General features: G+C 50.7%; 4 protein-coding genes across 4 annotated transcripts; 2 read left to right on the forward strand and 2 right to left on the reverse strand.

Moving 5' to 3' along the window:
• Positions 1-698: 698 nt before the first annotated feature.
• On the forward strand, positions 699-4,127 carry PV06_01754 (uncharacterized protein; the record flags this gene model as incomplete). Its single annotated transcript, XM_016402381.1, has 1 exon — positions 699-4,127. One exon carries the CDS (start codon positions 699-701, stop codon positions 4,125-4,127), a length of 3,429 nt encoding a protein of 1,142 aa, XP_016266278.1.
• A 1,992-nt stretch (positions 4,128-6,119) lies between these two features.
• Positions 6,120-8,488, forward strand: PV06_01755 (uncharacterized protein). Its single transcript, XM_016402382.1, has one exon. It carries the CDS (start codon positions 6,323-6,325, stop codon positions 8,285-8,287), a length of 1,965 nt encoding a protein of 654 aa, XP_016266279.1. The 5' UTR covers positions 6,120-6,322; the 3' UTR covers positions 8,288-8,488.
• Positions 8,489-8,667: 179 nt separating this feature from the next.
• Positions 8,668-10,294, reverse strand: PV06_01756 (uncharacterized protein). Its single transcript, XM_016402383.1, has one exon. It carries the CDS (start codon positions 10,120-10,122, stop codon positions 8,971-8,973), a length of 1,152 nt encoding a protein of 383 aa, XP_016266280.1. The 5' UTR covers positions 10,123-10,294; the 3' UTR covers positions 8,668-8,970.
• A 1,662-nt stretch (positions 10,295-11,956) lies between these two features.
• PV06_01757 (uncharacterized protein) lies at positions 11,957-13,707 on the reverse strand. Its single transcript, XM_016402384.1, has one exon. The coding sequence runs from the start codon at positions 13,547-13,549 to the stop codon at positions 12,317-12,319; it is 1,233 nt and encodes a 410-aa protein (XP_016266281.1). The 5' UTR covers positions 13,550-13,707; the 3' UTR covers positions 11,957-12,316.
• Between the last annotated feature and the right edge of the window lie 752 nt (positions 13,708-14,459).

The raw sequence follows: 14,459 nt of genomic DNA on the forward strand, positions 1-14,459 counted from the left end.
CCATTGAAGCAGAACAGAGGCGCATCGCGGCGGCCATGAATGATGGAGTGGCAAAATCAGCAACGACCATGACCCATGTCGAGGAAGTTTCCAAATGAGAAGCGGTCTTGTACGTAGAGGGTCACGTATTTGACTGCTCAAAAGGCCCAGAAAATCATGTAAATAGTCGCCCGCCAAGCTACCTAGGCAATCACTGGAGATCGATTTGGAAGAGTTTCCAGTCAAACAAGTGATTTCGAGACATGTTTCTTTTTGAGGGTTAAGAAATTCTGCTCGTCTCTCGGGCTCCTCTGAGATGAAATATAGATTGATGTCGCCATGTTTTCCATCCCTAGAGTTCCCCTCAGTGGAAACCTCTCGTATCATTTGAATCGGTGGGTGCGGAGGCGAGGCGAGGCTGCGGGAACCCAAGAACGTCGTTATGCCGACGGGTTGTTTAACCGAATTGAACCGAGCTGTTGATTTAGAAAGCCGCGGTAATGCTATTGTTCCAGGTCTCTCTTGGGACGAAGAGAGATTCACCAATTCATATAAACTGTTTATTGCAGACACAAATTAGACACATCGATGATGAATGTGCGCTGATATACTCCGCAGAAAACAAAACTACTCATCGATATTTCCAGGTACGAGGTACTGAGTAAGTAGTACCCGGGTTGGGTTTTGGTTTCTGGTTCTTGGTTCTTGGGCTTCCCAGGATGTCTTCGCCGTCGTCTCCGTCTCGGTCTCAACCCATCAAGATTCTCATAGCCAATCGATCGGAAATCGCGTGCCGGCTCATCAGGACATACTCGCTCTACCCTAACATCCAGACGGTGGCATTGTTCACTCCCTCGGAAAAGGATCAGACACACGTGCGTCTCGCCACGTCCTCGGTAGAGCTCCCGGAAGAAGGGCCACGAGCGTATCTCGACGCGGCCAATATTGTCAATGTCGCCAAACAGGAAAATTGCTGGGGTATCGCGCCGGGATACGGGTTCCTGTCTGAAGATGCCGGGTTCGTGAGACTATGCGAGCAACAGGGCATCGCGTTCATCGGCCCGTCTAGCGAGCAGTTGGCGCAACTGGGGAACAAGATGAGCGCGAGGTCGTTGGCCGCCGACGTCGGAGTTCCGGTTCTGGTTGGCACCAAGACCACGCGTGATCGAGGTTCCTCCATCGCAGACGTCCTGGCGTTTGCAAAGAGTCTTGGGCCGTCCGGTCGCAAAATCATCCTCAAGGCAGCAGCAGGCGGCGGAGGGCGCGGCATCCGCATCATCGACGACAACACGGACGAGAAGGCCATTCGTCAGGCTTACGAAGCCTGTCAGCGAGAGGCACAGGCGTCCTTTGGCGACGGAAGCTTGTTCGCGGAGCGATATCTACAGGGTGCTAAACACATCGAGGTCCAGCTTCTCGGAGACGGCAAGGGACAAGTCTGCCATTTCTGGGAAAGAGAATGCTCGCTACAGCGCAGGAACCAGAAAGTCGTCGAGATTGCACCTTCGCCATCAATTTCGCCGCAGCTAAGGCGAGCCATCATCGAAGCTGCGGTGAAACTAGGGAAAGCAGTGAAGCTGCGAAGTCTCACCACGATCGAGTTCCTTGTCGACACAGCAAACGAAGACTTTTACTTCATGGAGGCGAATCCCAGGATACAAGTCGAGCATACCATCACCGAACAGATTAATAGCGTTGATTTGGTGGATCTACAACTTCAGGTGGCTTTGGGGAGAACGCTGGCGGACCTGTCCATAACGCGAGAACCTCCACCACCTCGACTTACATCCATACAGCTCCGCATCAACGCCGAGAGCTTCATTCCAGACGGTACTGCGCAACCTGAAGCGGGTGTTATTCGACAAGGATATTTCCCCACAGGAGCAGGCGTGCGAGTCGAAACGGCACTTGAAGGAGGCCGGCGGTATGCCGTGAGCCCCTTGTTCGACAGCCTTTTGGCGAAACTCATCGTCACGTCAACTTCGTACGAGTCCGCACTGCGGCTGGCTCGTTGGGCTATCGATGAGACAAGGATCGTAGGGTGCAGGACGAATCAGGCGTTCCTAATGGCTGTGTTGGATATGAAAGCCGTACAAGAAGGCAGGAGCAATATTTTGACCATCCAGCAGAACTTTGAGGCTCTGTACAGCACCACGCAGCAATTCGAAGATGAGTTGCGAGCTAAAACTGACCGCACCTCTGAAGAAGCTGCCGAAACAATGAAGGACCAGACAAAAGTTGAGCGACCAGAAGGCTCTGAAGAGCTACTCGCGCATATCACGGGAGTTGTCCTTTCCCTGAAGGTAAATGAAGGCGACAAAATCACTGCTGGCCAAGAATTGGTCATTCTTGCGGCGATGAAAATGGAACATTCCGTCCGCAGCGCGTCCAATGGTATTGTGGCAAAGGTGGCCGTGACAACGGGACAGCAAATAAATGCCGGCGATCCTCTTCTCTTCATCATCGCTGATGGAGACAGCTCATCTTCCACTACACAAGACCTAACAGAAACTGAGAACCCAGAGGACCTGCGGCCGGAGCTGAAGGAGCTGAATGAACGCAAGGCCCTTCTGCGGTACTCTGCCCGCGAAGAGGACGTGGCCAAGCGCCATGCAAACGGGTATCTCACCGGCCGGGAAAACCTCGACTTACTCGTGGACAAGGATTCATTTATCGAAATTGGAGACCTTGTGGTTGCGGCACAGAGAAAACGGTACCCCCTGTCCCATCTCATCGCTCGGACGAGCGGAGATGGTATCATCGTGGGCTGGGCGAAGATGGAATCTCACCCTATCGCAGTTGTCATTGGCGATTACCTCGTTCTTGCCGGCACGCAAGGGCATTTCCACCATCAGAAGTTAGATCGCATTTTCCAATCAATCATTAATCATCCTGCGCCTTTGGTGTTTTATACCGAAGGAGGAGGTGGAAGACCAGGTGACACAGATCACTTGGGCATGGCGGGTCTCAAGACACCATCATTCGCTCTGATGGGAGAAATCAAGGCAAGAGGGATACCTTCGGTTGCAGTAGTGAATGGATACTGCTTTGCGGGCAACGCTGCATTTTTGGGAACATGCGACATCATCATCGCTACAAGAGGCGGGTCAAAAGATGCGCCTTCGAGGAAGGCTACCACCATCGGCATGGGTGGCCAAGCGATGATTGAGGGTGGTGGTCTGGGCCGATTCGAGCACGAACATATTGGTCCCGTCGATGTCCATATGCGCTCGGGTGGCATCGATGTACTTGTAGACACTGAGGTCGAAGCTGCGTCGCTTGTCCGCAAGATCGTGGCTCTGTTCACACATCCGCAGCTGCCACCGGCGAAGAGTCCTTACACGTCGGATCCTCTTCGCCTACGCACCGCGGTGCCACCGCTGTCGTCTCCTCGTCGAGCCTACGACGTTCGCCGTGTGATCAACTTCCTGTTGGATGACGACAGCTTCATCGAGTTCTGTCCTGAGTGGGGACTCTCTGTGCTCACAGGCTTTGGGCGCATCAACGGCCGCGCGATCGCAATCATAGCTTCTAACTCCTCGTCTCCGCTTGGAGGTGCTATCGATGTCGCATCGGGAGAAAAGGTCAATCGTCTTCTCCGCCTCCTGATTCGCCTCGGCGGCATGCATCTGCTCAGCCTCTGCGATACCCCAGGATTCATGGTCGGCCCCGACTTCGAGCGGTCGACCGAAGCTCAAGGCGCCGGAAGCACATACCGCTGCTTTGGTGACTGGTTCGGCAACTCACAAGAATTTGCCCTTCACGGCGGCCGCTTCCTAGGGCTCGTTCTGCGAAATGGGTTCGGACTGGGCGCGCAAGCGATGCTCGGTGGTGGAAGCTTGAACAACAGCATGTGTGTGGCGTGGCCGAACGCCGTCTTCGGCGGAATGGGCATCGAAGGTGCTGTAAGGCTTGCGTACAGGAAGGAGTTGGAAGCCATCAAGGATCTTGAGAAAAGAAAGCAAAAGGAGCAAGAGATGATCGATGTCATGTACGACGAAGGGAGGGCCCTGAACATGGCCATGGCGGCAGAGATTGACAGTGTGATCGATCCGGCCACAACGAGGAAATGGCTGGAGCAGATGATGAAGGTGTTGCCGGAGAGAGTGCCGACGTATGTTAAAGCAAGAAGATGTGCGAAGATGTGAGAGATACCAAGAATCCATCCGGCGAAGTTGAAGAATTGGTGTGATGGATATGTAGACTCGTCCAGAAAGATTGGCGTCTGGTAGAACTAGAAAGGGCACAGAACCGGACATGTTGATCGACGGCGCATACTGGTTTCTGGCCGAGTGGAGGGCATAGAGATGCGTTAGGACCATAGAGGGAACGTGTCCGTCGACAATGACGGTAAGAGAAGTGAACGTTTAAAAGAACGAGTATATACAAGCGACGAGGTCTGGGTGAGATCAGGGTGTCACAATGACTTTTGCCGCCAAGTGTATTTGTACCTCTTACTCCGTACTCGTGGAATATATCTAACATCTGTTCCATCTTCTACCCTATAATCACAGCCAGCATTCCAATTATATCATCAAATCCAAGAGATCACGATCGTGCACACATCTAGTATTATTTGATTACTTACCTACTTGTGATGAAGTTCAGCCTTGTGTCCACCAAGCGCAGCCTTGTCCGGCCGGCAGTCATATCCGGACGTATATCTCGAGAGAACATCCAGGTTGCAATTTGCATTCGGCGACCAAGTCTGAGGATCTAAGTACATCATCTTTGGATAGTTCTTGTTATGCTTGTCCGTTCTCTGGTTGTCTTCACATACGTAAATGATAGTCAAGCGAAATCATATCGGACTCGATAATCCGATTTTAAGTACAAGTAGTTGTTGGCTGTGGTGGAAACATGCGTCTATTCAATATGACATCACGGCTTCATGGTCCCCGAATCCTTGCACAAATATTCAAGAATGTTGACGGTGACTACATGGGTTTCTATTGTCCTTCAATTCTCTGATTTGTGTGTTCTCATCGCCTCTCACCAGCAGGAAATCTCAAGTCGACTCGGGTCATACAAGTACAAAGGCGAAATGAGTCAACATCAAGTAGCCGGTCCAGGCATATCAACTTTGGCCGCAAGGCTGCTCAAATTCAGTCCCTCTGCATGGCTGAAGTCGTGGCTGCTCTATCTGGGAGTCCAAACACATGTCGGAACGACGACTCAACCTGGAATGAAGCCGCTGCACAACGTCTGCGAATACCTACATGCTCTACACATCTATACAGATGAGGCAAGACGTGGGGAGGTGCGGACGGTCAGTGCTCATCATTTCTGCTCTCATGTTAGAAAAGGTAAGTGGATCGACGGATTTTAGAATCAAGCACTGAGAAAAGCTGGTGTGCGTTCACCTAGATCTTCGTCAGTGCTTGATATACGATTCGTGCAAGCCCGACGCACGCTTGATTGGTGTCGAATTCATGATTCCGAAGGAGAGGTACGAACAGCTCGATCTCGAGGAACAAAAGTATTGTAAGTTTGCCGTTAAACTACCCATCATGTCCTTTCAAGTCAGCTAGCTCTCGTCGGGGCGTTCCCTGACTCAAATGATCCAGGGCACTCCCATGAATTCGAGGTCAAGTCAGGTATGCTTGTTCTTCCATATCCAGAATCACATCGTCGTCGCAAGGATGCGTGGGATGAATTGGAGACGGAAGCCATGGAGGAAGTTGTTGGCTTATATGGCAAACTCTACCATTTCTGGGAAGTTGACAAGGGCCACGATTTGCCGTTGGGTCAACCCAAACTCATGGGCTCCCTGACGGGCTTCGAGCAGTTGAATGTGGACGAAGCGATGGCCCAGAGGAACAAGGAAGAAGGAATCGACCAGCCGAAGAAACGACAGTTGAGAGAACACATACCCGTACCAGGCATCTCTCACAATGCCGACAGCTGGTGGAAGGAAGCACAGCGGGAGAAAAAAGGACTCTATGCCTGAGAAGCCTTGGGCTCGACACCAGACTGACGACTGCCGAGTTCCATCATACAAGGTATTGAGAAGAGTGGACGATAGTGTCTAGATCAAATAAGTCAGGTGTTTGATGTGTCGAAAAGCGAACAAATTGAAATGACGTAGTCGTCGCAGTCTTTCATCCTCGGTGCTTCGTGATTGACTCGGTGCATCAATTCACGCACATCTTCAATTCAGTGTGCACTAACATTGTACATTTTTCTATAACTGTTTCATTCCCTCGTTCTGTTAGCGGCCTTATCTCAATTTCTGTTACAAACATTCAGCAGCGCCCAAAGTTGGCCTCTTCCAGCTACCCATCAACAACTACTTTTACATTCGAGTCATCCCACCTCCACCCTCACAAGTCTCTAAAACAAGATGTTCAAGAAGAAACCACAGATCAAGAACCTCTCTCCTCTGCGATCTTCCGACCGTCGAAAACTAGCAGATCAAATAATCTCAGACTATAAAGTTCATATCCCTACCCTACAAGAAATTGATACAACGATCTCCAGCGAAGAAGCCCAGGCAGTGGCGTCTTCGAACAACCCCACGCCTGCTCTCGCCTCTACGCGAACCTCATTAGTCCCAGAAACATGCCTATCTGCTCGGTTTTCGACCCATGCCGGGCCTAATGCTACACTGGTGTCAGGGACAGTCTATGTGGGTGCACATCCCGGACAGGAAGAGCGAATCTTATGGATCCAGTACGGGAAAGATGCGAAATTGTATCCTACCGTGTACACACTATGGCACAATCCAGGCTTGGTGCCATTACTACATACTCCGGACTTTGTGATAGAGAAACTCCAAACAGGCGCAGATCTGATGACCCCAGGCCTCGTTGGTGGACCACCCTGGCCGGAGGCTGCCAAAACAGGTGCCGTCGTGGCTGTCGCTGGGTTGGAAAGACCAAGTGTACCGGTGTGGGTCGGAACATGCAAGATTGACATATCCAGTCTGGGACGGGTGCAGGGCACTAAGGGTGCAGCGGTTGAAGGTGTCCATTGGGACGGTGACGAGATTTGGAATTGGAGCTCTACAGGTAGTGGCGGGCGAGCTGCACCAGAAAGAATTGAAGATTGGGAACTCGAGTTCAAGGGTGCCGAAGAAAGATTGGCGGGTCTCGATCTGGATGAAGATGAGGACGCTCAAGAAGAAGGCGGTGTCGCGCTCGAGCCGGCAACGGTCAAGCAGAATGGCAACACTCCAATCGATGGTTCGATCGAGGCCGAAGAAGAAGCACCCGAGCGAGAGCCAACGACTGCCGAAGTCGATGATGCCTTCCGTGATGCCTTTCTTTACGCTGTGTACGATGCAAAGAAGAATGGCGAGCCGCCACATTATGGCATAGACTTTCCTATCCAGCCTTCGTTCCTGATAGCAAACATGGTCCAGCCTCACTTGCGTTTCCAAAACCAACATTACACGATCAAGAAGACCTCGTGGAAGAACACCAAGAAATTCATCAAATACCTGGACAAAGCAGTTCTTGTCAAATCAAAGGACCGGAACGGAGGTGAAACCGTCATCTTGGATGTTGACTTTGAAGATGACAAAATCCGCAATTTCACTCCCTACAGATTACCGAAGCCGAAGCCTCAACCTTGTAACGGTGCGAACGGGGACTCCAAGCTCGCCGTGAACGGAGGTGGCGATCCATCTGTAGGTCAGAAGCTCAGCATACAGACGGTGTACCGCGCTTCCAGCAAACTCGTGCCCGATCTGATACCGTCCAAGACCACATTTTATACGGCGTCACAAGTGTCGGCATTCTTGAAAAGGTATATCGAAAACAGCCCCGAGCTGACGACGGGCACGTCCTCACCACGCTTCGTCAAGCTCAACCCTTTCATTGCCAACAACATCCTCTCCTCCCACCTCTCCGGCGGCGATTCACGGATAATGGCAGCGGGAGAGATGGCCAGAGACGCTCTTCTCAAACGGGTCCTCGACGACTCACACCTGTGCCTACCGCACTGGGTTCTCCTCCGGAACGATCAGAGTTATGATTCTGAGAATCCCGACCCGATATTGAGACCGAAAGCGGGACCGCCGCCGCAGGTGAATGTGGTTCTGGAGAAGCGATCCGGAACCAAGACGGCCACCAAGATTTCGGGGTTGGAAACATTCGGCGTCAACCCTCACACCCTCGGTCCCGAACTCCAGAAGAAGTGTGCGGGCAGCGCCAGCGTGGGCCAACACGTCGGTGGGAAGCCTGGCATGTTGGAGATTTTGGTGCAGGGGGACCAGAGGGACGTGGTGGAAAAGGAACTCGGAAGGAGAGGCGTGGATAGAAGATGGATCGTCTTTGAAGACAAGACCAGGAAGAAAAAGAAGTGATTACATGTCTCTTCGTCTCTACGAGATCTATCCTGGTCTGCAGAGGTCGGGCGAGGTGTCGGATCCGTACGACTGGTGTTCTCGACTCAATATCTGCCATGGACCCCATCATCAGTGAATGAAATGAAGCAATGAACAAAATTTGAAAGATTTTACACTCCCTTGTACCTGGGCACGTTTGCACACGACACATACGGTGGCCATGAGGGTACATATTCCGCCCTTTTTTTAACTCCCTTACTGCTCATGTTCAACCTCGTGCCCCCCAGCTTCCCCCTGTCTTCTTCGCTCCATCAACACTGCCCTGTCGTTGCCATAATCGCTTACTACTGGGTCATACACAGAATGATAGGATTTCCAAAAAAGAAAGTACCAGTGTTTCCCCTTTATTAATATTTGGGCTGCCTAGCCGTCTGTCTAGTCATTATAGTCATGAAGAAAGAACAAAGAACTCCCCCACTTTTCAAGTGACTGCGCGCGACCGAGGTATGATGCAGTCCCTCCCAATTAACACATTGATGCATGCGAAGAAGCCCAATCGCCAGTAATAAATGAACAGCCACAAAAGTTCTCCTCTGGGGCCATTTTCCCTCCAAGCATGCCCAAACCAGTCAATCAATCAATTAATGCCCATGGCCGATTCATTTTCGCCCGCCTTTGTCCGTACATGGTCGCTTCACATCCTATAGGGAAACGTCGTACTTGTAGCAGAAAGGGCCGGAAGTAGTGCTGATGAGTTCACCAATGGTGTAAGGATTTGTCTCGAAATAACCCCAACCGGGTTGCTGAGAGTCGAGGGTTCCATTGGCGCTGGGTGGTGCGTCGTTGGCAGTCAAGGTACCGAAAACAGCATTGGCAAGATCGGGATGACGAGCCTGCCACGAAGTGTACAAGTTGTCGAGGAAGGTATGCAACGGCCACCAGATCGGATCTTGTACAGATACAAAAATATTGGATCCCGGTGACCCAACAACGAAATGGGCACCAGAGTGAAGACCCAAAGAACCACCGCCGGCGACACCATTGATCAAAGTATCAAAGGTGGCAATATCGTCACTCTCAAGTGCCTGGTACAGAGCGGTTTCATTGCACCACGTTTGAGCAACGTATGTGTTGAGATCGCGTGTTAAACAGGTTCTGTTGAGAGCAAAGGCATTTTCTGGCAACGGCGCACCCATGAGGAGGTTCTGGATCGAGATGGGTTGGATGGTAGTTTCCATGTTGGCAAATGGGCCACTCGTGACACAGCCTCCGCCCGAGCCATGAGGGAGCGAGAAGTTGGGGGAGAGCATGACGGGCCCTGTGTCCACATATTCACCATCACCAGACATGGAGTATTCAGAGCCATCAAAGACGGCGCTGCCATGGAGGTTGTCCGCAGTGGCAGGCCAGTTCCAATACGGGAAAGCACCCTGGTAACCACACGTCTGTCTCAAGTCCTCTTCGAACAGGTGAAGGTAGTATCGATGCCACGTCAAGAAGTAGGCTGACAGGTGGACGATCTCGGTCAAGTTGGTGTGGACAACTGCATAGTCGAAGTATCGGTTGATGGCGGCAGGGTAGAGTGTCTGGTCTAGTTGGGATGGCTGGGCCATGATGCATTTGACGGCGTCGGTGTAGGCCTTGCGCTCTTGGGGGGCCATGGAGTCGAAGTCCTTGCGGATTTTGACATTGTCATCCGTACATGCCTCGTACTTCCCAGGGAAGCGTTCGTTGTTCCAGCTGTCGATGTTGGGAAAATGGGGAGTCGGCCCCCATGGTTTGGGAGCTGCATTGACGACCGAGAGGATGGCCGACAGTGCTAGAATAGAGAGAGATAATAGTGTTTTGGTCATATTGAACGATTGTGATATGATAAGACCTTATAAAGCAGGGTCAAGACGAGATGAATGAGAAAGCAAAGTGAAAAAAACCCAAGTCCGCCACAGGTTGAAACGAAGGTCGGTCTCACGTTGAGACTTTCTAGAGGAAAGAGCGCCTGAGAGATCGAAAGAACAGACAAGCCAGGGGAAGGGCGAGCAGAAAGGTGCATATAAAACAAGTAGATAGGAAGTACTCCGTATGAATGGTAGGAATGGAAAGTGTCAATATACTCGTACGGACAGCTGAAAACCAATCGACTAGAGGGATCTTACTGTGGATTTTGACATGCTGAAGCGAGTCCGATGAGCATTAAATTAAGGACATCGAGGACCAAGACACAGCCTAGACTTGATATAGCGAACAGACAGGGTTGGGGGGAGGGCAGGACATTTTCCAAGGCTGTGGCGGAATAACGAGAAAAGGGCCATAGGGAGCGAAACCAGTACTCGTACAGACAGTACGGGATGGATAAAACAATGAGGCAGGAAAAAGGAGCCAGGATTGCATGAAGGCACGCTTTAGGAGATGCTATTTTGGGGTTTCACAAGACCGGGGATTGATTTGATGGCAGGATTGATGGAAGAGATGTTATTGCATGATCGTCACGATGGACATGAATCTTTACCGCATCAAGAGCATCAGCACACATATTCATGTAAGGACAAGGCTCAGGCAAGGCCTCCCATGCCCTCCATTACGAGGCCTCCTCTTGAGTATCAAACCAATCTTGGGCTGCCTTGTCAGATCTCCCTACAGTACAGATCTTGAGTAACAATAAAAGTCGACAAAGAACACAGGGAGGAGGCAAAACAAATACGCTGTGTCTTCAAAAGTTCATCCTGTACATCATCTCTATGTGCATCTACACCCCTTCAACAACACTTCTCACATACCCGGGTTCTCAATCCCTACGAGTCCAACTTCTCCTCGTGCGGATACAAGTACGGAGTATGAAAAGATCTTCCGCCGGCCTGATTCAAGCTTCTCACTCTTCCGTAGGTGGCGGAGCCTCGACCTCATCCCCCACTGCGCCTTTCCGAGCCTCGTTTAAATCCCCTGTCAAGTCCTTAGCCGCTCTTCACCAGTGGGAACTAATGCACATCCTCGGTGGCCGTGCTACAAACTGTTCGCCATTGGGCAATCATTCATGAAACCTTCAACTTGAGCATGCGGGATCCTCTCAACCTGTCTGCCTTTTGATGACCCCAGCAATAACATATGCTTAGCATTTGATCTGTCTGGTCTCGTACGACCTCACGATCCTCATTCTACCACAGGAACAACAGCCTTGGAGTTGTATGAATGCCTATTACGGCACGGTGGGTTCTGGCCTGATCTTCCCAAATTTCCCCCTACGTTGGGTTCGTACGACATGTTTGCAACACAACACACTCCCTGGTCCACCCCCTTCATTGAGAGGTTCCAAGACTCTGAGCTGTCAAGATTGACCTCTGCTGAGACGCGTAATGGCCGAGTTTCACATGACATTCATTGCCTCGGACTCACGGTTGGCCGAGCTAGACCCGCATATTCTACATACGGACGACAGATAATTGACATGTTTTCTATTTGTGTTCGACCAAGCTTCAGATTGCATCCTGATGAGAGACTTGCAGTCATTAGTATTGATCGTGAATGATGTTAATAGCGGCCGAATACGTTGAGCACGATAGCCTGGAGGCCCAATGAGCCAAGATTCTTGCTAGCTAATTTAATTCACAGGCCTTCTCGAGAGACTTCATGAGCAAGGGATCCGCCATCCTAGGGTCTGATGTCGAGCTAGGCTTATTGATCGTCAGCCAAGCATACAGAGTACATCCTGCTAAAACACATTCGCCTCGAATGGCAACAGTGGCAGTAGCGGAAGCAATCACCTTCTCTCCGGGATGGACCACAATACGGAGTACGCAACACTGCATCGATGTTGGACATGCTCAAGATATCCCCAGCCACACAAAGAACTCGTGGCATGTGTTACCACAACGGCCGAAGGAAGCTGCAGGAGCTTCAGCCAGACACATTTTGGTACGCCATGGAATGGTACTTTTCTAGCCAGGTCTGCGCTCCTTCGTCTGATGAGATTTCGGAGTGGTGTTCGCCATCAGATAATCGTGCATTCTTGTCACAATCTATGCTGTGGCCTCGCACCAAGGAACATAAAGGTTCTTATTGCTCGCTGCTCAGAGGAGTAGGATAAATCCCTGTCCAGGTAACCTTGCCTCGTTTTGGATCGAGGATGCTGGCATAGTGTGTTTGCTCGTTGGTCGTAGGGTACATTGAAACCCACTCAATCACCTCCGATTGTGTTATGCTGGTAAGTCTCTCAGATTCCGCAGAGTCCAGGCCACCCTTCCGTTTTGATTGCCGTTTAATTTTGCGTACACGTGATCTCCACTTCGCCGAAATGCACTCTAGACGCTCCCGGCTTTCTTCAAGAAGTTCTTCCAGTCCAATTGCTTTGTGAGAGTGAGAGTCAGTGGTTGCTTTCGCGGCAGGGGTGGCTATCGCAGATTCGGGACGGTGTCGCAGCTCGTCATGATTTGTTGCGGCGACGAATGTATCTGAACGTCGGATCAAGCCAGTATCATAGTCTTTCTCAATGACAATAGCTGAGTCGCCATCACAGAGTATAAGGTACGCTGCTGTCGTGTGGAGAGGGGCCAATACATCTGTTATCTCCGCTAGTGACTTGGCTTGACTGTCGATGTTAGGTTCTGGAACTATATGGCTCCTCAAGATGCTGGATATCGATTGACGATAACCCAGGAGAACAAGCAGATGGTGGAAATAAAACCTGAAATGTCCTCGTTTGTTGTCGGCGTTGTGTAGAGCTCGAAAATTGAGCGATATGCTCAAATTTGGACGTACACCCGTCAAGACGCCGACGAAGCCGGCGTAGGATACACTGCTAGCGAGCACTTGCCGAGGATGGGCAGATTTACTCCGAATAAAATCGAGTTGTACGATGACAGACCGAAGAGGATCCATAGTCCAGTCAAGGGTGCGGAAATGAAGCATTTTGGCCTCGTGTCTGGGCTGACCAGGCTCCATTGTTTTGACAGCACCAGAAGTGCAACCCATGAGAAGGTCTAGGATTGTGTTGAAAGCGACCAGAAGATAAATAGGAATTTCGACCACTTCAGCAATACCACGCAACTCGGCTGTTTCAATGGGGGAATTGAGCCGTCTCAACAGCAATCGAGCGAGACCATTAACCGAGTTATGATAGCGGGAAGGCAGACCAATGTCTGCTAGCAAGCTGTCGAACAGTCCTGAGAGGCTCTTAATGCGATCTTTGTACTCCGTTGCAAGAGCCTTATACCTCTCTTCCGGTGGAAGATCTAGATCGATGGTGAACGTTGGCGCCGCAATTGGGGCATTTCCAGTTTCTACAGCCATCTTCCATAGGCTCTCGAGCTTGAGGATCTCGACTTGTGGATTGATGAAAGGAATGTTCGTTCTGCTTCAGAAGGTGAACGTAAGCGTTGATCCAGAGAGGGTGATCACTTGACTGGACGTTTGTGGCAGCCTATTAAGACTTAGACACCAAGTGTCCAGAACCAAAAGCCTGGTCAGGTTGGCCAAAAACAACGCGCATAGCATCGGACAGCACGATGGAGTCCGAGCGATTCCTCCATGCCTGGGAAACTATCGCACAACTTCGAGGGATGTACGAGGTCGAGAAATGTATCTCTCAAGTTTGATAAGATTATTCAAGCGAGGCGTTGGGCTCGGCACACTTTCCAACTATCATTTCCGCAGCCAACAACATCAACCTCCTTTCTCAGCTGCAGCCAGTCTTGAATCTCAAGGCATTGTAGTTCAGCATGGATCTGTATTGATTATGTGGCAACTATTGATGCTGTCGTGCCTAAGCTATATGTGTCTAGATTCCTACAGTGTTAGCTGTCCCTTCAGCATCAGCCACTGCTACTTTCGTATTGTTTCCTGTGGTGATCTGGGCATTTGAGAGATCACTGTTCACCTCCGGTGCACGCCGTATCGATCCTGGAAATGCCGAAGCAGTTAACGCTTCGTTTGATCGGGGATCATTGAGAATCAATAACTGCGGTGTCAGCGGCAGAGAAGTTGCGATGAGGCTGTAACAGTATCTTGAATTCATCAATGAATCCCGGGTACCTTTGATATGAGGTATCCGAGGTAAAACAATAGCACGAGACATTGAGCAAAAGAGAGGAGTATCGAATTTCATTCACTGGTCGCTATCAACCGTCCAACCTCTAAGACTTGTGGGTTTCGATCTCGAATTCATATTCACCGTCCGCGCTTTCCTGGTATTTAAATTGTA

This window comes from Exophiala oligosperma, assembly GCF_000835515.1.
Source record: "Exophiala oligosperma strain CBS 72588 unplaced genomic scaffold supercont1.2, whole genome shotgun sequence".
NCBI lineage: Eukaryota > Fungi > Ascomycota > Eurotiomycetes > Chaetothyriales > Herpotrichiellaceae > Exophiala > Exophiala oligosperma.